Source organism: Cygnus atratus, chromosome 2 (genome assembly GCF_013377495.2).
Source record: "Cygnus atratus isolate AKBS03 ecotype Queensland, Australia chromosome 2, CAtr_DNAZoo_HiC_assembly, whole genome shotgun sequence".
Taxonomy (NCBI): Eukaryota; Metazoa; Chordata; class Aves; order Anseriformes; family Anatidae; genus Cygnus; species Cygnus atratus.
Window position 1 is genome coordinate 86,244,783 of NC_066363.1, and position 22,132 is coordinate 86,266,914.

The window sequence follows — 22,132 nt, forward strand, 5'->3', positions numbered from 1 at the left end:
TTCAATGGACCCTGAAACAAAGGAGGTAACACTCCTGTTTAAAGGAAAACTTCCCTCCATAGAATTAAGATAGATTTCTAAGGTGCTTATTTTGGGTCATAAACTACCATAACTTTCAGACTTTGACAAATAATCAAGGAGCAGAAAACAGGAAGATGCATGGGGAGACTGTGCTTCTATTTTACCTATTAGAGATTTGAACAGGTGCCAATCTGAACAGGTGCCAGATTTTTGTTAGTTTGTTGAGCAATTATTTTAGTACACCTCCACCTCATGGCTAGAAACACATCTGTATGCAGGGGATTTCTCTCTCTTATTTTCCCATACAAAGTATTTTGGTACGAGTTATGAAATTAAGAGGTTTGACTCTAAATGTCCCAGCACATGATGTTGTGATAAATACACCATGGCAATGTCTTGTGCCCAATGTATCTGCCCCCAGACGTACAGAAGAATCTCCCAAGAACTACCTACTATGACAAACTACAGTGTGCTTGTGGTAGGAAAAGTGTTTTTAAAAATTGTTTTAGGATTCTGGGCTTAATGTGTTTGGTTATGGTGAGAGAAATGTTAATTTCGTGCTTACAGAGTGCTTTATGGTTATTTTGCTTGTTTGTTTTTGGTTTAGATTTCTTTCCAATTGACAGAAAAGGATAATACTTTAATCCCTTTAAACTTGTATCAGTTTCTGTCTTGAATCAGTTGTGCTAGACTAAGTATATCTTCTACTGAAGAACTCATATTTGGCCTGCACCTCTCTTAATAGATTACACATCAAGTCAAGTCTCTGATTTTTAAGATGGACCTATGAATGCATTAGCCAAGATTAGAGTATTTTCAGTCTCTCTTTCTAGCTTCCTTACAACTTGTTTCAAACTTGTGGGATTGCAGCTCTGCCGATAGCTTTTATTTTAAGTATTACATCATTATCACTAGGTGGTGCAATGGCCAGCTGACTCAGGTTCTGCTTCCACGGAAATGTTTCAAAACCACACAGCGGGCTTCGCTTTGACACTGGACTTCCACCCAGCGTGCTGCCCTGGGTTTTACACGCTTGGTAGGCGGTGGGCGGCTGATTGAGCAGAGGAACACCCGCAGGGATCGCTGCCGGGAGGTGAAGTCCCAGCGGTGAGCAGCGGCACCCGGCTGCGTCCCTTCCTCGTCGGCACTCCTCAACAAGAAGCTGAGGTACTTGGCAGAAGAGAGACAGCCCTTCTCGCCGAGAAGGAGGGCCATAAACGGAGAAGGAGGGCTATAAAGCGCCGCTCACCGCGGCCCCCCGCCTCACACCTGTGAGGGCGCCTGCCGCCATGAGGGGCCGTTGGGGTCCCTCAGCGCCGCCCCGAGCCGGCGCTCGGGGAGTTAACGGCGGCGGGGCGGCGCCTGGGGCCGGCGGGAGGCGGCTCGGCAGCGGCCGGGGGAGCCGCAGGGCGCGGCGCGCTTCCCGGCAGGTGAGAGCCGCCGGGTGGTGGCGGTGAGGTGAGGGAGGGAGGCGACCGGCCATTTCGGGCAGCCCCCAGTCCCCGCCGAGCCGCAGCGGAGGTCGGCGGGAGGGGCCCCCAGCCGCCTGTAGCGCCGGGGGACGGGGGGACGGACAGGCAGGGGGCGGACGGACAGGGGGACAGCTGTCGGGGCGTGTGGCGGTCCTTCGGAACCGAACGGGAGATCCGCCTTGGAGATGCTGCTCCTTCGGGTTCTCCTGAAAACAAACAAACAAATAATAAACAAAATACTGGCCACTGCATGGCCTTAAAACATCTATCAGAGGATTCACATGGATGTTGAGTTAGGCCTCGCCCTATCTCAGGCTGGACGTTGCTATCAGCCCGTTGCTCTTGAGCATCAGCGTTAAGACAGCCGAGGGAGGCAGCCGAAACTTTGGGCACAGCACTCGCAGTTTCTCCGTGCGTTTCGGCAGGGTGAGGACGTTGCTGATACTGCTCAAAATCAGGCGGCAGGTGAAGAGCATCCTCTTCATCCTCAGCTGTTTGCCAGCTGGGCACATGAGGATCGCTTTGCTCCTTCACCCCGTCTCCTGGCCCCGTGCTGATACACCTCGGGGTGGCACAGCCCAAGAGAAGCTCTGCATCTCTTCCACAGCACACGCAGCACCTCGCTGCACCGCCATAGCGGTACCCCAAAGCAGCTGACACCTGTCGCGCGGCCCTAAGGACGTGCAGTTGTTTCTAAACGTGATATTTATGCTTTACATCCCTTTGCACAGATTCTGATACACACTTAGTGCGTCTAGTAAATGCGAAGCTTAACTTCACTCAATAAAATTCATTTTAGATGAAGAAAATAATCATCCTTTCCAAATTCGAATACATTTCCTTTATTCAGTGGCTTTTAACATGCCATATTCATCTCATCTTTTTTTTTTTTTTCTTCAGTTCTTTCAAAATTCACCTGTTTGTAATCCTGTTGCAAAACCAGTTGCTTTCTGTTTCCTTACAATGTCATCACTGGGTCTTTACGAGTTGAAAACCTGTCTCTGGTAGCTACGTGCTGTCAGACTCTTTGTAAGGGAGGGTAGAGCAAAACTTTGTGATTCAAGACTTCCTGTAAGGGCATTTCCAGAAAGAACCAACTTCTGCACGTAGCCTTACTCACTTCTGAAAATAATGACAAATGAGTCATCCTGTAATTATGTCTGTCATCGTATTGGTACCAAACCCCAGTGATACATTTGTCTATTCAAATGCAGAAGGGAGCTTAATTTTATTTATTTTTTAATAGGTCAGGGTAATGGATTAGAAAAAAAAAGATATTTAAGATGGATGATGGACTAGAGTGCTGGACCTTCTGGGACTCATATTTGGTTTAGTCGTCTTCACCCTGAGGCTGGGCCAGATAGAAATGCTCTTATGATCAGTAGGAGGAGTTTGACAAAGAGAATATAATGAGTAAGATGTTTCCTGGAACTCAGGTTTCAGGCGTATGACAGTTAGAGATGAGCTGTGGAGACCTTCTGGAGGCAGAGGTAAAAGGGGACTAAATCTGGTTCAGCTGTTGCTGACCATGAGGGAGGTATAGAAGGAAGAGGACTGCGTACTTAGCTTTGAGACTTGCCTCTCTCTGGCCCATAAGCCAGGTGTTGCTTACACTGGAGAGCAGAAGTCATGGTGAGGTGGGGATTATGTTACAAGGTGGTTAGTTTCGGTGTCAGTGCTTTGGAAGTGGTGGTGCTCAGTCATAGGAATGGCAGATGTTCATTTTGCTAGAGTTAGAGAAGCTGTAGTGTGGCTGAATTGTTTTTTGGTTTTAATGTTTATGAGTGTGTCATCTCTGTAGAAGGCTTCTATCACTGTTATTGATGCTAGGTTCATAGTTGGGACTATTCTGATGCTGCTTGTTTTTTTTTATGTAATTCTAGGTTAAAGCATACATGGCTCCTGGGATCTCAAATGAGAAGAAAAATGAAGATGAACAGTCGTCAAAGTAAGATTCAGATATTGATTGTCTTGTCCAAGTTCACACTTACTTTCTTCCTCAAACTGTAAAATTCATTACACAGGCATTTAAGATAAAGTATATGACACAAATATTGATTATAAGATCAAGTATCTACACAGTGCTTTTCTGGGTAGCCTTTTTCATTTATCATGGCAGTGAATTTTTCCAAGCATAGCTGATGCTTTTATTATTTTTTAACACATTGAAATGTTGACTTTGGTTGCTGCCTATAGCTAGACCTGCCTGCTTGAAGAGTTTGAACAAAAATTTCAATCTGTTTGTCTCATCTTTACTTTCAGCTTCTTTTAGTAAAATCATATGTGCATGTTTAGTTCACAGATATTCATGTTCTGTTTAAACCCCCAGTAGTTACATTTGCTTTACAGCAGTGTGAGGGAATAAATTGTCTGTTCCATTGAGTTACAGCCCAAGATTTGTATCAGGCAAACTTTGCCTCTACTGTAAATCCTGGGCATTGGTCCCATGTGCAGATAGTAATATGCTTACTTTTATTGCTCGTTTTACCCCAGGGTCCAAGTCTGCAATTAGATTTGGATGGACAGATAACAAGTGCAAGCTAGTAACAGTGTGTAACTGCAGTGAGACCGTGGGTTGAAGAGCGTTGCTGGTTGGATATGAGATGAAAAAGGTAAAATATAGACACAGCTGAGGAAGGAAGCTCTATTTAGGCCAGGCGTGAAGACAGTAGTGTTGGCACATACCACTTGACTTTCACAGTACTTTTAACAGAGGCCTCGCCTTTTCCAGTTTATTTCCTGGAGAGAAGCTTTTATTGCTGGTATTCTCATAAAGAAGGAAATATTTTTTGCTTGTCTGAGAACAAATTGCAAAGTAATTTCAAGTCATATCCTATTTGTACCTAAAAGCCATTTCAGTAAACACCATCACAGGCAGCTATTTCATCTGCATTAGTGACCCATTAGGTATGGGAGGAGAGTCTCACAAAGCCTAACTAACAGGAATTATTCAGAGAGGGCAGCCTGGGAATTCTGCTCATGTGAGCTGGCAATTTCCTGGGCTGTCTGCTTCTTGCTGAAGTGCAGTAACCTACTCTTTATTTCTCACGGAGTTTATAACTTTCTTGAAGAAAAGGATGAGCTGGGTGGAAGGAGAGGAGAGGAACCACCCACTTTGTTAGGCTGCTCTTTTGTTTGCTGAAGGCAGTAGTTGGTGGTGGGCAGAGACAAAAAGGGTGGATCAGGATGTATTGCGTTGGCTGTAATGGCTGCTGCTGAGTAGTTAGTGATGTTAGAGAGTTTCAAGAACAGAAATGATTTAACTTTGGGATTGTAACTATTTTCTTTGCTCTTTGAGGAACAATTCAGTGAACTCGGTATGGGTAGTTAGGAGAGTTTAGACTTCTGAAGGTAACCAGTATGTCCTGCACAGGATTGGTACATAAAGACATAGGACCTACAGGAAAGCACAGCCCTTCTGAGAAGAATTAGAAGACAGACACGATAACCTAAAACATCTAAAATAACACTAACGCCTATGTTTAGTCTCCAGAGTTTTCCTGCAAAGTGTTTTTTTTTTTTTTTTTTTGCATAAACTCCAGGCAAACTCTTTCGTTTGTCTCCTCTGACAGCAGTCTGAATTTGCTGAGCTGTGCTGTGACTGCAGTGAGCATTCATTAAGCTATTAAGTCATCTTCTTGTGTCTGGAAGATACTTAATGCTTGATTCTTGATCTCTCAAAAACTGCTTTGAAGTATTGGTCGGTATTTTATTTTAGCCTGTTATTATTGACTAGTCTTTCCTACTTATTTCCACTGAACTTGAAACATCAAGCACAGAAGGAAGATGTTTTATGAATCATTTAGCTTGCTTAGTCCACTTCCAAATTTTCCATGAAGGCAATTCCCACATGCTAAATAGTTCAGTTTTTCCTCATTGCTTTGGCATTTCCTGATTCTTCAAAAAGATTTTTTTTTAAGGTGTATCACTTCCTTAGAAGAAGCAACTTAAAAGGAAGTGAATTCTTCTTGCATTTTCCTCTTTCCCTTTTTCTTGCACTATTTTTCTCTTAACATGTGTTTTCTTTGCTTCAGATTACCATTTGTTTCTTTCCTGTCCTATTTCCGCTCCTCTGAATTCTTGCTGATTTCAGGATGTTGATTCTTTCCTCCTGGCTGGATGACAGAGTTACAGTGAGCCAAATTGTCAGACGTTCTCTTTGGGTCTGTCTATAAAGCCCAAAACTTCCCACCCTTCTCAAGTGGCTAGGAAGATCACTCAAAACACAAAGGTCCGAGTTTGCTTTTCAACTTTGTTGTAGATTGCTGATGTGGTAAGGTGGGCTATGGAATATTCCCTGGTCCTGTTCCCATTGCTCTGCTCACCATAATGCCATGCACTTGTTTACAGCTTTAATACTGTTCAAGGTAAAGGTTGCACTGTTGTAAATGCTTCCGTGTGATAGGATAGTGCAGACATGCTTAGGTGTAGGATTTCCCAACTTTTACTGCTTGAATTTGCAAAATTAGGATCTATTCAGTGTAGGTTTTTGTATATATTCTATATGTTTCACAATGCTGCTGTCCTGACAGAGGGAATACGATCCATCTTTGCAATCCTCACCTGGAGAAAATGAAAGAAGACATCCTGTACCATTTTGCTCTTGGGACTGGTACCCATGATTTTCCTGCGTTGTTCGGAGATGTAAAGGTAAGAAGCTGCATTTCATTCAGCAAGCCTAAGGCTTTTCTGCAGAAGGTAGAATACAGCTGTCTTCAAAATAAGATTAAACAAGGCAGCGTATCACCAATTGAGGAAGGAGTGGAAAGGGGATAAAACTTGCAGGTTTTTGCTACTATCAGTATCAATTGGGGATAATAGTTTCTGACTGTCTCTTTTCATATAGTGAAAAGACAAATGCTGTAGTCTCTATTCAGGTAGAATTCCTTTCGGAGGCTTTGAAGTCAATATCTGTATTTTACTAGTTTAAACAGGATGAAGCCTTTGGATGGTGTATGGAAATATAAATATATATTCATAAATTTTCTTAATGGCCTTTTAGAATAATTATGAGAAGAACCACATCTGCGAATAGCTTTGTGTTAACTTAAAGTGTTTGCATACTTATGTTTATCTTTGCATGTTCTTTGATAACCTGAATCATACAAGTAATTTTGTTTTGTTGAATTCCATCCACACCAGTTCGTATGTGTTGGAGGAAGTCCTTCACGGATGAAAGCTTTTATTGCCTACATAGCTGAAGAACTGGGACTTGGGAGCCAAGGTGGTGACTATCCTAACATCTGTGCGGGAACTGACCGTTATGCAATGTACAAAGTGGGACCTGTTTTGTCAGTCAGTGTAAGTGACCATTCAAAACACAGAATTGGAATGTAAAAGTGTCCATATATCTCACATACATCAGATAGTGGCCACAGTTCAGTGATGTGGTTCAAAGTAGAAAATATGAATGCATATTTCTTTTAAACACTTAATAGAGTCAGATTTTAAAGGGTTTTCAGCCATGTTCAAAAATAGTCCCATTGGCTAATTAAGAATTCCTTTTTAGCCCTTTCTTGTAAAAGGGCAGGTCTCCAAAACCTTGATTCCTTTCTTGTCTGTTTTTCCCTCTGCATACCCCTGAGGTGTTGCAGGGACAGCCTTATAAATGTTTTGAGCAGACTGACTATTGTCTTATCCCTACTCTTTATCCTGTATAATGGGAAAAAAAAGATCACTTGATGTATGTGGGGTATTGAAAAAAAAATGGCCGTATCACATTCATATCTAAATACCTACAGTGGCATTTTCAAATGTGTTCCCATAGCTTAAGAGTAGCATTCCATGGGACTTGTGCTGCCAACTCATTTTAAAACTCATACCTTTAATTTGTAGATAAATTACACACTTGAATCGCAACAACATAACTGCAGTATCGCTCTGCACACTTCTTTTGACATTATCATGCATGTTGAGGTGGACTTATATTTGCTGAACTTTGTGACTAAATAGTAACAATTGTGTTTTGAAAACCTTTAGCTTAACTAGTCACTAGTATTTCAGGTTGGTAAAAAATCAGTGGGGTTTTCCTTGTGTTTAAGAAAAGTTCTGTGATGAAGTACATTTGAAAACTTAGGAAAGGACACGGATTGTAATTTTGAGAATGTAAATAGGTTGTGATTCAGGATTTTTAGAAATATTGAACTTCGTCCGTAGTCTGCAAATTCAGTGTGAGTCCTTCTATTTGCTGTTCAAAGTTTCTTCAGTAGGCCCATAAGGTTAGGGTTTTTGCCAGAGTGAGTTAAGAGACATTTGGAAGAAAGTATCAAGAGGGAGATATCATCTAACTCCTTCTTCCATATATATATTTTGCATTGTCTATGTGAATGTCGAACATGAATTTCTGCTTTCATTTCAGCACGGTATGGGCATTCCTTCTATTTCAATCATGTTGCACGAGCTGATCAAACTGTTGTATCATGCCAAGTGTTCCAACATAACCCTTATTCGCATTGGCACCTCGGGTGGAATAGGTATTTCCCCTCTTGATTTCTTTTTTTCTTCAAACCAAAGAATGTCTGTAGGGGAGTAGAGTGTCTCTTGAAAGTAAGTGATTGATGGTAAAAACAGTTGTCTGCAGGAGACTGAATACATTTAATCATGTATCTTTTATTTCCTGTTCCTAATTGTCCTTCCATATAAAACAATGAGTCGTTTTGCTTCTATAATTTTGCAAGAAAAGGTAGTATCAGCTTCTCTGGAAAGACAAAATGCACGGAAGGGATCTGACAGAGTGAGAAGGACATTCCTGCCCTGTATGAAATAAGAGATAAGAAAGAATATATGAGGAAAAACTCAAAATTTTATTCTTTCAAAAACATTTGCAATAATAAACTGAAGCAGTTAGGCATGCACAAAGAAAATCCCTTAGTGAATTCAGGGGCAAAATTGCCACCTTTAAAAGAAGCAGGATAGGGTCAAGATGTATGTTTTTATGTCTATGGAAACTAAGCATTAACTACATTATGCAACTGTATCTTTTTACTGCAGGTCTGGAGCCAGGCTCAGTGGTTATCACTAGGCAGTCTGTAGATGCCACCTTCAAACCTCAGTTTGAACAGGTTGTTCTGGGAAAAACCATAATTCGCAGCACAAATCTAGATGAAGAGCTAGCTAAAGAGCTGATGCAGTGCAGTAAAGAAATCAATGAATTCAATACAGTCATTGGAAACACTATGTGCACTTTGGATTTCTATGAAGGTAAGGCTGGCAACAGGCCAACAGAAGTATATTGGTAAGCAGCAACAGATCCTTACCGAACTGTATTTTAACATTAAGGTTCCAGTCCAATGAAAATACCACATCCCACACTTTGAGCTGTCCTGTCAACTATAATTAACCTAGGTTTTAATATACTTTAAATCAAGCACTGTGCTTAGCAATTTGCTGTATCAAACTTTTAATTTTGTGGGGAATTATTCTACCCACCTCAAACGGGTCCTCTGAAATGCCTATAGTACACTATACGCTTTTCATGTACTTGTCAGTTAGGTATGTCCGTCACAAAATTTCAGTAATTTACTGAGTTACCAAGAGTACAAGAGGAGTCTTTTGTTTTTGTTTTGTTTTGTTTCTCAACTGGTTCAATATCTAACGTTTTTTTTTTTTTTTTTTTTTTTTTTCCTAAAAGAAATGTTGGAGCTTGTTTCCCATGCACAACTGAAGACAGTACTTAGCTGAGTTGTGTCAGTGTTGCTACACAGGAGAGGCAAACCTCCAAGGCTTACTTAGGATTAGCGTATAGACATTCAGTTGCTTTTCTGGTCTCCCAAATCTGTTAATAAAAATCTTCCAAATCTTGCGAGAATGGACTGTAGACTGCACCTCATACTGCTTTCTCTAGCAGTTACTGGCAACGTGAGGTGACTAAAGGTTCAATGTGCAGGGGAACACATGCTGTTGCTAGTCTACAAGATAGGTCAGAAGTAGACAATACCAGTTTGTGTATCTCTTCAGACACGAATTACAGGGTCAAGCAACACTTAAAGAAAAAAAAAGCATCAGGAATGTTTTCAATACATAAGCAAACTGAAAAAAAGCTCAGGGACATGAATTTAGGAATACACCTCCTGAAAACAAAAAGATACTGAGTAAATCACTGTGTCATACTGCACGTAAGGTGTTACCATTTTATCTGTAGGCATTAGTCTTAATTTGAACAAACTAATTTTCTCAAAGAATGGTGTTAGTATTCACTATTTAGCTTAAGAGACTCCTTACCTCTTAGCTTTTTAAGGTACTATCAGAAAGGCATTTTGAGGCCTGGCAGTTTTTCTAGGCAATGATTAAACATGCAGGAAAAAATGCAGCACTTCTATACAGCTTAAAGGAGATGTAGTTTGTTGCAGAGTTCTGACACGTCCCACATGGGAGAAAATACTTGTTACATTTTCCTGTTTATGAATTTGGGAGTTTAAGATGGAGAAGACCAATTAAGTTATCATGAGTCACATTATAAAAAATGCAAGTAATACATAGAAATTCTAGAAATAGCAAAGAATCACTTTGTCTTATTTCTCTTGCATGTGAAAAAAATATTAGTAGTAAATAGTAGTAAAACCTGGACACTGTATAGGGGAAACTGCAATAATTGGGTATTTTAGAAATTGAATTTGTTCTGTGATGTCCTCCATCTGAAAATTTCTACAAAATGGCTTTGCAGGACAGGGCAGGTTGGACGGTGCAATCTGCTTATATAATGAAGAAGAGAAGCTGCAATATTTGAAAGCGGCTTATGATTCTGGTGTCAGAAACATTGAGATGGAATCTTCTGTCTTTGCTGCAATGTGCAATCTGAGTGGTGTCAGAGGTAAGCTAACCTGAATTTGCTTTATTCAAGCTAGAGGATTTTTTCTGCAGTGCTGGCAATTTCTGGCAAAAACTGTGAATGTGGCTTTAATAGACCTTCCGCATGAAACATCTCTGGTTATAGTTCTGTTACTGTAACTGCTTGATTTGTGTCATATGTATTCAAAACTTATGCAAACTGCTTCTCATATTTCTTGTATAGTTTAGGCCTGGTCATTAGTTATTCCAGCCCTCGGCAAGCACATAAATCATAAAAGTACCTAATTACCCTATAGGACTAATTTGTTTTATTCATTCAGTTCTTCAAGTTTGCTGGAAGCGACTGGTTAACTTAATCAAGCAGCTGATTCTCATATAAGTAAAATTTTAATCACTTTCTATACGTTCATATCAAATTGAAAACTGATGTATTTCGTGCAGACTTATAGCTGTAATTCTTAAACAGTTAAAGATCTTTGAAAGCATCATGAATAAACCATTCCTAATTATAAAATGAGATTTTAATATTTTCTGCAAGTTAATTTTCAGTACATTTTAGTGAAAAAACACCAATTAAAATGATGCAATACAGCATCTACCCACTTACCATGTTAACTGTAGTCTCTCACTTTCCTTGGCAGAGAATCTGCTAATTTAAAACATCTATGTTTCTCAAACTGCCTTAGGCACAAGGAGGAGGAGATTAACAAAAACAAGGAAAAAGGCCAATACTTATATTGAACACCTTCTGTTTTAACTGACATGAGAGTGATTAAAAATCTAGCCCATGGTATCAGTAAGCCGTTAGGTAGCATGCTCCTTTTTGCTGTCTCTACTTTGTAGGTTTGCAATGTGTGATACTGTTCATGCTCTGCAAACTGTCACCAGCAGAAGCCCAGGTACAGAAGAACAATGGTAGAGATCAGCTTGAGTGAAGGGAGGGATTTGGTGCTCTGATTATCAAAAAGTAGCAGGTTAGCCTGAGATGATCCACAAGATCCTCATCTATTTTCCAGGCTCCCACAAATGCTGAAGCAGCTTATCTGCTGGCTCCCGGATTTACAGTGCAGGAATTCGAGTTAGGGGTAAGGTAGATAGATGGCAGTGGGCGGCAAATGTCTGCTAGAACAGACAGTTCTCTGATCAGTTCATACCAGTCAATCCCTGGATAGTTATGAAATATAATTCCTATCCAGAAAAACATGAGTTGTGATATAATAATGAGTATCTGGAGATACCTAAGAGCTCTTGCTCTGCTAATCTATTGATCAGTTGTCTTAAACTGTAACTTTTTTTATGTCATCCATAGCATGCTAGTCCTGTAGTGTTTTATGGTACTGTATACTGTTTTCTCGGGTTTGTTTTCTATCACGTTCTCATCTCATAGCTATTTGTTCAAATGTTTATCATTTTGGACTGCTGAAGTGCCCGAATGTCATTCCTAATACTGTCTTTTCATTTCTAGCTGCTGTAGTGTGTGTCACTCTTCTGAATCGTCTTGAAGGGGATCAGATTAGCAGCTCACATGACGTACTTGTGGAGTACCAGCAGAGACCGCAGAAATTAGTGGGATATTTCATTAAGAAAAGTCTTGGGAAAGTATGAAATGTCCATCTTTGGTTTTTAGAAGCAGGAGGCTTTTACACAGCTGAAGTTATGGTCACAACTTCTGTGCATTTAAGGTCTTTTGCCTCAGAATAGCTTACAGAATTCCATGTGTCCGTGGAAGTTAATCACTTATCTCAGTGTGCTTTGGAAACTGAATGTGCTGAATAGACTTCAGTTAAGATTAGTTTAGTTTTGTGTTGCTGGGATTTAAGACTCGCTTTTCTGTGAATTGGAAAGTGGATCTGTTGTGAAGGACGAGCTTGCTGTAATGTATGAAAAAGCTTTATTTATCCCTGCTGCTGAAGAAAAAGTAAGAAGAAAATCAAATGTTTCTTGCAAAGTACTTGCAAACCACCAAATTAAAATTAACTTAAGAATTCTAATCCTTTCACATTGTATTTTAAAAAAAATATATAATTGTCTTTGTTGCTTTACTTTGTAAAGAAAACTTAGAGTGAATGCCGTTTATTTTTTCCAGACTTTGACAAATAAACAGTATTATTTTCATATATTAAAATTTCACGAAATTGCAAAGTGTGAGACTAAATTTCCTCAGCATTAAGGACTTGATGCTTAGCTGTTGAACATCTCTACTTCAGAGATCCTGAATTAACCCAATATGGTCATTCATGTCCCATTTTAACTATGCTATTGAATCAGCATCCAGGAAACACACTAGTAATATTGCGTTGAAGAACTCGAAATCTTTTGCTGAATCATGGCTCCTGCTGACTGAAGAGGAACCAAAGGCATTCAGGAGATGCACAGCATCTTCGCAGGACTGCATGGTGATAGTTCATTTTCTTCCTCACATTTTTTTCCTTTTTGAATTGGTTTTCATCTCCACACCTTCAGGACGTAGCGTTCACTCTTGCAATGGTTTCCAGGTCTTCAGAAAAAAGGGAGAATACCTATTGACTGTACGTGCTACCAAAACCATTTCTGCAAAGTTTTCTGTGCTCATTGGCCTAGCAGTTGTTTTTTATTCTTATTTTTAAATCATGGTCATTGCTGCTTTGTGGTTAGAGTATAAATATGTGGTCAACTAACGAAAAATGTGTTTCTCTCTCTCTCTACTGCAATGGATAGTACAGCTGTAGGAGTAATCATTGGTTAAAAGACTGAATAAAATCTCAGAAGAGCTGTTCCTGATCCAGCTAATGTAGATTTTCTTTTTGATGACAGTAGTCTGTAACCCTCTCTGAACAAGCATGAGAGTTAGATCTGAGAGGGAGTGATGCGGTAGTAGGTACCGACTTCACCAAGAAGTGACAGAAACTGTAAGAATTTGATGAATGTATTAAAAAGGGAAGGGATGGCTCATGTGGTTGGGAAACTGCTAACGAGGACTAATTTTAAATTTGATAACTTTTAATCTGTGGGACATAGTGGAGGTGGATAGTGGAAAAGATAGTTTTTTTATTTTTTATTTTATCCAAACATGGTTTAAATTCCTGTGATTTACTAATTTAGTCTTCTTTCAATTTTAAAAACAGTTTTTCTCATTTTACGTTCAGGATATACAACAAAGGTAAGCTTTTCAAAAAAAGCTTATTTTCATTTCCCCCAGTTGAGGGAAGGAGTTGGGAGGGAAGAATTCCACATTTTGTTTGAACTGTTCCTCCCTTACTTAAAAAAACAAAAGGAAAATCTGTGGTTAGCTGTGCCCAGTAGTTGCCTGGGCATTGCATGAAACCCTGCGGGGTCCCTGGAAACTGTGTGGCAAAGAGCATCCTTGGCCTGCAACCTCCTGTTCCCAGACTAGTAGGAAGGAAATAAAAATGATTGCATAAGAAGCAGCGTGCCACCCTCTAGGCTGACGAGAAGCCTACACGGAGTCGGTTGGTATGGGTTTGGAAGAGAGAGGCCCCAGCACACTCTCCTTCCATGTTCTTCTCCTTCCCACTGTTCGTTATGACACTGTACTTCTCTTCCTGCTAAAATATTTTTCTTCTGTGCTTTCTAAAGGTGAAGTAAGGGGATGTATGGTTTAAGAAAAAGAAAATTAGAAATCAAAGGAGACCAAGTATCCTGTTGTTTTCCACTGGTCACCATCCTGTAATACTGTATTCCTAATACAAGAAGGTGCTACATAAACACATCCTCCATGCAAAAAAATCCTCCCCTTAACTTCAGAGGAAACTTGCCAGAAAGCTACCCTGATAAGAACAATTGCATTATCCCTAGTGACTGCAGCTGGACAGAAAGATAAAGAAATGACTCAGCTGCGTGCATCCGTCAGCGCAGCTACCTTCCTGTGGGTTTTACAGAGAGGTCCGTAAAGAATTCTAAAATATTTAACAGGCTTTTATATGCAAATTAATCTTTAATGTCAGCCACTTATTATTCTTTCTGTATCATATAGAAAATCAGCATATGTAGGCCGCAGAACATGAATCAGGATTTGGAGCAGTGATATTTTTAAAGTTACAACGGACTTGCAATGCATGCTTGATGTTAGATGGTGCAGCATCTCTTGGTACATCTACAAATCCTGCAAACACCAGAAAACTCAGTTTCAAACCAAAGGCCCACTTTTGCTGTCTGTGTCACAGTCTACCTAGAAATACTCTACAGAATCAGGTTACTGCAGAGATCAGAAGGGATTAAAGCCAAGGAGAAAGGCAGAAGATACAACTAAGATGGAAGCATGAAGTTATGGAGGGAGAAAAGAGCTGGGTTTCTACCGATGCTTAGTTTCTTGATTCCTGGTGTTCTGGCCTTACCCTACCTTTCTGTTTAAAGAAATGGTTGAACCATGATGAAAGCAGGTTAAAACACATTTATTTCACATTTGGAAAAGGCTGAGAATGGGCAGTAACTTGATTAGGGATTTGAAGAAATGAGTCTCTATTTTTAGTATCTTGAAGTACTTCAGAGAAAGATTTCCTTTAATGGAAGTTATGAGAAGTCCTAAAATGAAGATTACGGAATGACCTATCGCCAAAAGTGCTTAGAGTATAAAAGCTTTTATCCTCTAAAAAATAAGTAAAATAATTCTTACCTGAGGATATTTTCAGTATTTCCTGAAAATGTAGTTATACATATTTAACGTGCAATATATTTCTAAACCTTCTTCCTGAGTCCTTTCAAGTCCTTATCTGTGGGTTATGTAATAGTTGCATTTTCATCTCGAGTCCTCGTGGATCTGAATATGTTCCTGAATCAAACGCATAAAGACCTGCAGTTTACACAGCTGAATTGGAGATGTGTTTCATTTCCGCTGACAAGCAGGGAGAAAGTAAACAGTGAGCGAATGAATGTGTGTGGACGTGCCCATCAGCACTCCCTTCTGTCCTGAATGCAGCACTCTTGGAACTGGGAGCAGCTGAGCTTTGGGGACCAGATCTGTGTGCAAAGAGTGACTGCAAGAAAGCACAGTAGTGCAACTTGATGATATGACTGCTGTTTAGTACAAGATGCTGAGGTTTCCTTTCCCTGAAAGTTTCTTGTTTTTTAAGTTGGACTGACTTAAATAGGTGCTCTCTGTTTGTAAAATAATTACCACTTCATATCTTATTTCAGAGTACAAATTAAACTACAGTTAAAAAGAAGTCCTCTGCCTATGGTGTAATGTAGAGAAAGCAGATCACTGAACAAAACAACATTAAATCTGAAACTCTCGGCTACAGTAACAGCAGGAAGGATAGTGCTGACAGGGGCAATGCTTCTGCTCAGGCTACAAACAAAATGCAGCAGCAGAAAAGGACAGACAAAGCTGGCTTTACACAACACGGAAACCTGATTCCAGATGCTTCTTGTCAGCTTGTAACTGTGAGAAAATTTTCCAAAGTTTACCATCAGCCTGTCATATGACAAGAATTCAGTTCCTAGAGCTGCCCAGAAGCTCTCACCAACTACTGGCCTCTTTGTACAATTCGGACAGCTTTGTTCAATGCAGAGCTCCATTTTAATCAACCCTATTACTTGGCCTTGCCCACTACTAACATTTTTCATCATATCCTAACTTTGCACACAGGAAGCCTCTCCCAGGAAAGATGCTGCTAATTGCAGTCATCCTGCCGGCGCTTTGTCTGCAGAACAGGGCTGTGCCATGTCGATATTTACCAGTAGTGCTCCTCATGCTGTTAAAAGGAAAGCCTTGTGATCATGCAGCAAGCTTTGAGAAACAAGTTGTGGGTGGCGTTAGGAAAATATGCTAGTTTACTTGATTCCCAGCCATATTCTCACACAACTAGACTGCATTCCCGTCTACCAAACAATATTTGTAGCTCCTGGCCTTTAATCTCTTTAACATATAAAACCAAGTTTCTTTGAATGTGCTTGCCAACTGAATTGCGATTAACATACATTAAAACTGTAGGCTAGACGTGGCATGCTGATGTTATCATAAAGTAGTCAGGTTTTAAAACCCAAGCTGGATGCTGGCAGAAGGTTTGGTGCCTCTTCTGCCCCTGTGGTTCTGGATGTCCCACGCACGCAAAAAATAAACATCTAAGTCAGCACCATGGCAAAGCTAAGCTAGGCAGAAACAAAAGAGCACAGGTCACTCTGTTTGTCCTCCCTTGACGATCTGATTCTGAACATATATGTATTTTTTTTTCCATTCCAGAAGGAATGAGTGGAGCACATAATGAAATATATGAGCTTCTAATTTGCCCTGTAGTGTTCAAGATGTTGCTGTTGACTACAGCCACTCTGTTAAGGAGCCCTGAAAGCTTTTCATTTATTTAGCCTGCCAGCAACTGTGCTGCATTTGAATCTTTGTAAGCTCTTTGTGCATGTAACTCCTAAACAAACTTGCTATTTAAGAGTAGTACTTACACAGGTTACTGCCCGACACTGTAGTGATGAAGCCTAGAGCATGCAAAAGAGGTTCCAGGATGGCAGCAAAACAGATGATGTTTTTCCAAAAATATTTAGAACCAAGTTGCTTTTCCAGCATATCTGATTAATTTTTAATATTATTGTCTCTTTTGTGCCAAGGGTTTTTCAGGGAGGCTTGATTTCGTATTTCTCATATTTCTAGAACATTGCAAATAATACAATCAAACTCACAGTTCTAAAGCAGCTTGTTTAAGAAGTATTTTCCCAGAATGCCAACAAAGGGATTGTTCTTGGGTGGATGTTTATGAGGTTATCTTTTACTTTAATAATTTTGTTCTAGAAAAAGAAGTCTACTACTAGAAAACACCTTACTAGGCAATAATTAATTTCTTTAGGAAAGGATAATGATACGCGAGGGTAAATGAAATTAACATCTCCCCGGTGAAAGTCATTTTGTCTGTTTGATGTCTTATATAGTAAAAATGATGAGTCATTAATTAGTACTGACTATTAATTGCATACAAAACCCTTGTTTCCTGTACCCATGAAAAAGTTGTTCAGCATTAAAAATTGGAAGGCAATATTTATGAGTTTGTAATTATATAGAGCATAATTAATTATGTACATCACACGGTCAGATGAGCAGAGATTTTGCAGAATTACTTGCTCAAAATAATTTGGCAAATGGTTCACATGAACTGTTTTAGCTTACATACCATCAGGAACTGTCTTCCATATTAGTTGTTTTGATAATAACTGCTTGAAATTCATTACATTGACTGATTAGTATATCATTTCCTACAAATCACCTGGTATAGATTCTGGCCCCTAGCTTTCCAAAATGGCTGTGCGAACCCATATATATATGTGAATATATGCGTATACCTGTATGCATATTCACAGCATTCAAGCATTGACAAATACTTGTTTAAAAATGCATACTTGGACTGTGCACAGAAATTTCATCTCAGCTCTCTCAGAATTTCGTCTTTTCTCTTGGAGGGCAAGGCTACTACTATGTGTACTCTGAAATAGCAGAGATTTTAGCATTGCTCAACTATAAGCAAAAACACCCCTTATGCATGGGATGATGGGAGAGGTGAGGTGTGGGGTCACAGCAGTCCTGAGGACATTTACATTTCTATTTAAGGCTAAGTGGAGTAATTTTTCGGAAGGGAAGGGAAGGGAAGGGAAATCCATCTTGTTTGAAGAATAAGCGTTCAATTAGTCCTGTTCTGCCATCACTGCATCTGTGATTTCTGCTTTACAGGGAGGAGATTTTTACTGGTATGTTAAATTTTATAAGTCCACAACAAGTAATCTGTTGTGTAAAATCTGTCTTGTGTGATCTGTATAATCTCTTTTTTATTAATTTCTCTACTTCTTGAACCCACAGATTTTTTTTTTTTTTAAAAAAAGGCAATTGGCACCATTTCAAATACAAAGATTTTATCAGGTTGATCAGTCAGTATAACACGAAGTGGAGTATATAAGCTTCACAGTTTACATAAGCTTCACAGCTTTGGCCTCTGGAGGGCCAAAGTTGGGAAAGGAAAGCTCAGGCACTGGGCATAAGACATCACTGGAACATTCTCCCATGGAAACTGGAAGAACTCAGTGGACCTACAGATAAACAATTGCTCACAGCAGAAGCATCAGACTTCGTATTTTTTTAGATTGCCTTCTTAGCTTAAATCTAGTGGAAGTCAGATTCCTTATTAATGACTTCTCTATCTAAGTAAGTATTTGGAGATTTTACTCTTTAACAAGGAAAAATAGCCATGAATGTTAAGATGTCTCTTTCATTCAATCGCAATAAAATTTGCAGAAAGTGTAACGAAGCAATTTACTCAGCAGTAGGGGAAAATACAGAACACTTGTTCAGACACAGAACTGTCCTAATTAGCATGCATGTGTGATTCCTGGTTCAGATTTTGGGTGGCTTGAATCACCTACTGTAGTGCCTGCCTCCATTGACTCTGGAGAGTGCTTTTGGGGATCAGATTCTATCTCAGGCAGTTCATCTGGGCAGAGCAAAACACACAGAAGGTTTACACTTCTGCCCAACATGACATCCCCAATGAGCAGGGCAGTCATCCTCACCCCATGCTAATTAATTAACAGTTTTCTGATTCATCAGAATATTCCATTTATAAGTCATGTGTACTCAGAAAGGAAAAAGAACTGGCAAACAAACACTCACCATAGGATAAAATTAAATATAGTCATATGATGATGTGACAGGACCACCACAATGCTACATGTGTCCTTACAAGGGTATTCTAGGATTAGACAGACATTTTTTAGGGCTACATGGTTAGGCAGTGCACTTATTTTCCCACTTTTCTTTTTAAAATATGCTTATGAAATGACATTAATGCTACAGTGACAGAAAGTCATTCAACTCTGGAAAAAGACAAAGGTGTATAAAATACCCCCCCCCCCCCCCCCTTATTTGCATTCATTTTTTATTCCAGAAAAATAGAAACAAGTGCAGAATGTATGCTGTGGAGTTAAGCAGCCTGAAGGCATACATATAAACCCATCCCCTCACTGTTCATTGCACTGAGAAGCAAGAGGAAAGATGAGATTCCTCAACAAATGCAAAACAAGAGGCAGAAACATAATCTCATCTTTTCTCAACAAGCAGGCAAATCTCTTGCACCTTCCCCCGGTGCTGGAATTACTCAATTACTGAGGAATTTGTTCAGAGTGCTTGGTGAGATGACTCTGAGCTAGAAAGTCCTTAAGAAGCCACTCTCCAAGTAGATGAAGAAAAGAAAAAAGGAAAATGGGGCATGCAGTACACCAGTTCAAGGCTCTCTTTTGGAAGAATTGGCTCTGCCGTGTGAGACAACCAGTGAGTTTTTGGAAATGATAAAAAAAGGAATATTGTAAATCTTTTGATAGAAAGAATGTATCCTAATTTTTCTGTTGGAAAGAGTGTATCTATCTATCTATCTATCTATCTATCTATCTTGGTTTTCCTTTCTCAGTGCAGACCGTTGAAAGGTCAGCTGGCTGCTAGTGATTCTTGTTTTGCCATCAGTCTCCTTGTTGTGGAAAACACAAGTATAGAACAATAGTGTGGTTTAACTCTAAGATGGCTAAATACAGCAATGCTTTGCAATTTCAAAATGAGACAGGTAATCTCATAAAAGTTTTTGAAGAGTCATGACTTATCTTTCAATAATCATTAGATAACTACCAGTGTTTGTAGCAGTGACGAAGATGAAAATCAATTTCTTTTACATTACAGGTAATCAGTGGTGATATAAGAAAGCTTCCATGATTGGGATCAAAATCTAGTTTTGGGGAATGCAAGTAGTGTATATTAAAATTACATATACTTCTAAATTTCCTTTCTTGTCCACTCTAGAAAGCTTAATTTATCCTTTCAATTTGCAACACGCAGAGGAATATGGCAGCTACTTTACCAGCAGTAAAAATTAAAATACTAGTCAAATATGAGATGAGATGGCATTGTTTGCTTTTACTGTTTGCCTTTTTTTTTTCTGAGATAGAAAGAAGAAAATTCTGTCAAATGAGATTTGTTCATTCTGTCAAATGAATATTTCTGTGAGAAAGAGATGTCACTGCAATTAACATTTTCTCATTGATTTCCCTTGTCCGTGTTGATCTGGGTATTTGCAATGAGGCATGTTGGCTGCTTCAGACAGGATTAATTCAATTAAATAAACATACAGCTTTTCATTTCAGAAATATTTCACTTTAAGTTGTAATTTAAAGAGACAACTTCATTTTCAAACGATGTTTTCTTAATATGAAAGACACTGTTTTTGGAAGGAATACTGTTGATTATGTTTTTCACCATTCCCAAACAATTCTGCATGCTTCTAGTTCCTCAGACTTTAACCTGTGTGCCTTAAGTGGCTTCTCAGTATCTCCTATTCTCCTCCACAATGATCTACTTCTCTTCTTGCTGTCTAGTTTTCCCTCATGTATTTTTGAGGGACAAAATCTTAATTCATGTAAATTTTAAGTTTGCACTACTGGCAAACCTTTCCTGAATAGAGACCTTAGTGAGATGCAAAATTGCCCAAACCAGGAATTATAATGAATGACCCTGCTTCAATTCTGTATTATATTGTGTAGGTGGATCTGCAGAAGGTGAGTGTCTTCTCATGGTTATTTGTTGGTAGCTACAGCTAGAAGACAGGTGTGGTCTGTTGAAGAAACACGTGTCACAAGCGGCAGGTGGCATTAGATGATATCACAGCATGAAGGGCGAGAGGGCTGTAAGAAAACGCAGGTGTTCTCTAAAGAGCAGGTGTTTTAACTGAAATGCAGGCAAGCATCTCCACCTTTTACTAACATGGTTCAAAGGCAGTGGAGGTAATTGCTATATTTGGACTTCACTCAGAGTTTGAAGTTGCTGCAGTGTAAAACATACCTTCCATTTCTTAGTTTTTGGATGCTTTAGCTTCTGAGCTCTGTATTTTGGAAGCTCAGGAGATGCAGCCTACCAGGCAACTGTGTTACTGAATTTTTCTATCACTGTTCTCTAATTATTCTTTGTGTAGAATTTATTGCCATCTAAGTTTGCAGCTGAGATGGTACTGTATCTAGCTTAAGGGTGAAATGTGACTCCTAACGGTCCTTGTTCTGATACCCTAATTTAGAGGAAAATTGGGATTGTAATCATTTAACCATTGTGAAATACTTGGAGTACATAGTTGCCACTACAGCTTTAGAAAACAGTATTAGCCTCTCCTCAAACTATGCTTTTTTTTTATTTTAAATATTATTTTCACTTTGCTTTAATATTAAGCATGTGAGAAAAAGCTGGTACAATTCTCACCCTTCATCTACTCCTATACAGAGTGTCATCTTTGTCCTGCTTCTGTTCTTTACAGTTTATGTTCCTTTCTTCAACTCCTGGAAAGATGTAAATATCCCTAGGAGATGCTTCTTAATGCTGAATGCCCTCTGTTTTGCACGTGTATGGTTTTGCATCATTGAAATAAATAAATAAAAATTAAAGTGAATGGCTACAAAACTGTTTTTTATCAGCCATATCCTAAAGCTCCATTTCCAAATTCACCATTCTTCCCAGTTTCAGTCCTCCAGAATAGCATCCTCTCTCAGACGCCAGTTCCCCTCAGCATCTGAGCAAAACATCTGCACAAGGGCTGCTGTTTTTTGAGTGCCTTTTCTTCTGTTGGTGCCTTCCCTATTTGAACGTGAATATGCCTTATATATCAGTATCACGTCCCACCTTTACTGGGAATAACTTGCTGGCACAGTCACTTTAGTGCCCTGGGCTCTGTTCTGGATATTGTGCAATGGACTTGGAAGCTCTTGAGCCAAACATGCTTTCAAATGTGTTATGTTTGTTCTGCTTACAAGAGGAAAAAGGGACTCCCTGAACAGAAAGAACAGCAAGCTCGAAAGAGAAAGCTTTGGCAAGTCCAGGAGGTCCCCAGATATGCTTC

At 39.5% G+C, this 22,132-nt stretch overlaps 2 protein-coding genes across 4 annotated transcripts in view; both read left to right on the forward strand.

Annotated features, from left to right (window-relative positions):
• The first annotated feature begins 998 nt into the window (after nucleotides 1–998).
• On the forward strand, nucleotides 999–12,422 carry UPP1 (uridine phosphorylase 1). 3 transcript variants are annotated; one of them, XM_035552702.2, is made up of 8 exons: nucleotides 999–1,188; nucleotides 3,377–3,441; nucleotides 6,026–6,143; nucleotides 6,636–6,794; nucleotides 7,852–7,966; nucleotides 8,484–8,693; nucleotides 10,156–10,302; nucleotides 11,746–12,422. In XM_035552702.2, the coding sequence occupies exons 2-8, from the start codon at nucleotides 3,389–3,391 to the stop codon at nucleotides 11,883–11,885; spliced, it is 942 nt and encodes a 313-aa protein (XP_035408595.1). In that variant the 5' UTR covers nucleotides 999–1,188; nucleotides 3,377–3,388; the 3' UTR covers nucleotides 11,886–12,422. The 3 variants fall into 3 exon arrangements, with proteins under 3 accessions (XP_035408595.1, XP_035408596.1, XP_035408598.1); XM_035552703.2 differs by lacking the exon at nucleotides 999–1,188 and adding an exon at nucleotides 1,380–1,451; XM_035552705.2 differs by lacking the exons at nucleotides 999–1,188; nucleotides 3,377–3,441 and adding an exon at nucleotides 5,706–5,724.
• Nucleotides 12,423–19,467: 7,045 nt separating this feature from the next.
• Nucleotides 19,468–22,132, forward strand: part of ABCA13 (ATP binding cassette subfamily A member 13) — a 197,800-nt gene continuing 195,135 nt past the window's right edge. Inside the window, exon 1 of the mRNA XM_050708769.1 lies at nucleotides 19,468–19,536. Coding sequence (XP_050564726.1) covers nucleotides 19,468–19,536 — 69 coding nt within the window. The remainder of the gene's footprint in view (nucleotides 19,537–22,132) is intronic.

Excerpts from the sequence above, each read along its gene's own strand:
- UPP1 (XM_035552702.2), top strand. The coding sequence starts at position 3,389 with ATGGCTCCTGGGATCTCAAATGAGAAGAAAAATGAAGATGAACAGTCG. Across the intron at positions 6,795-7,851 it reads GACCTGTTTTGTCAGTCAGT|CACGGTATGGGCATTCCTTC; the intron begins GTAAGTGACCAT and ends CTTTCATTTCAG. Across the intron at positions 7,967-8,483 it reads TGGCACCTCGGGTGGAATAG|GTCTGGAGCCAGGCTCAGTG; the intron begins GTATTTCCCCTC and ends TTTTTACTGCAG.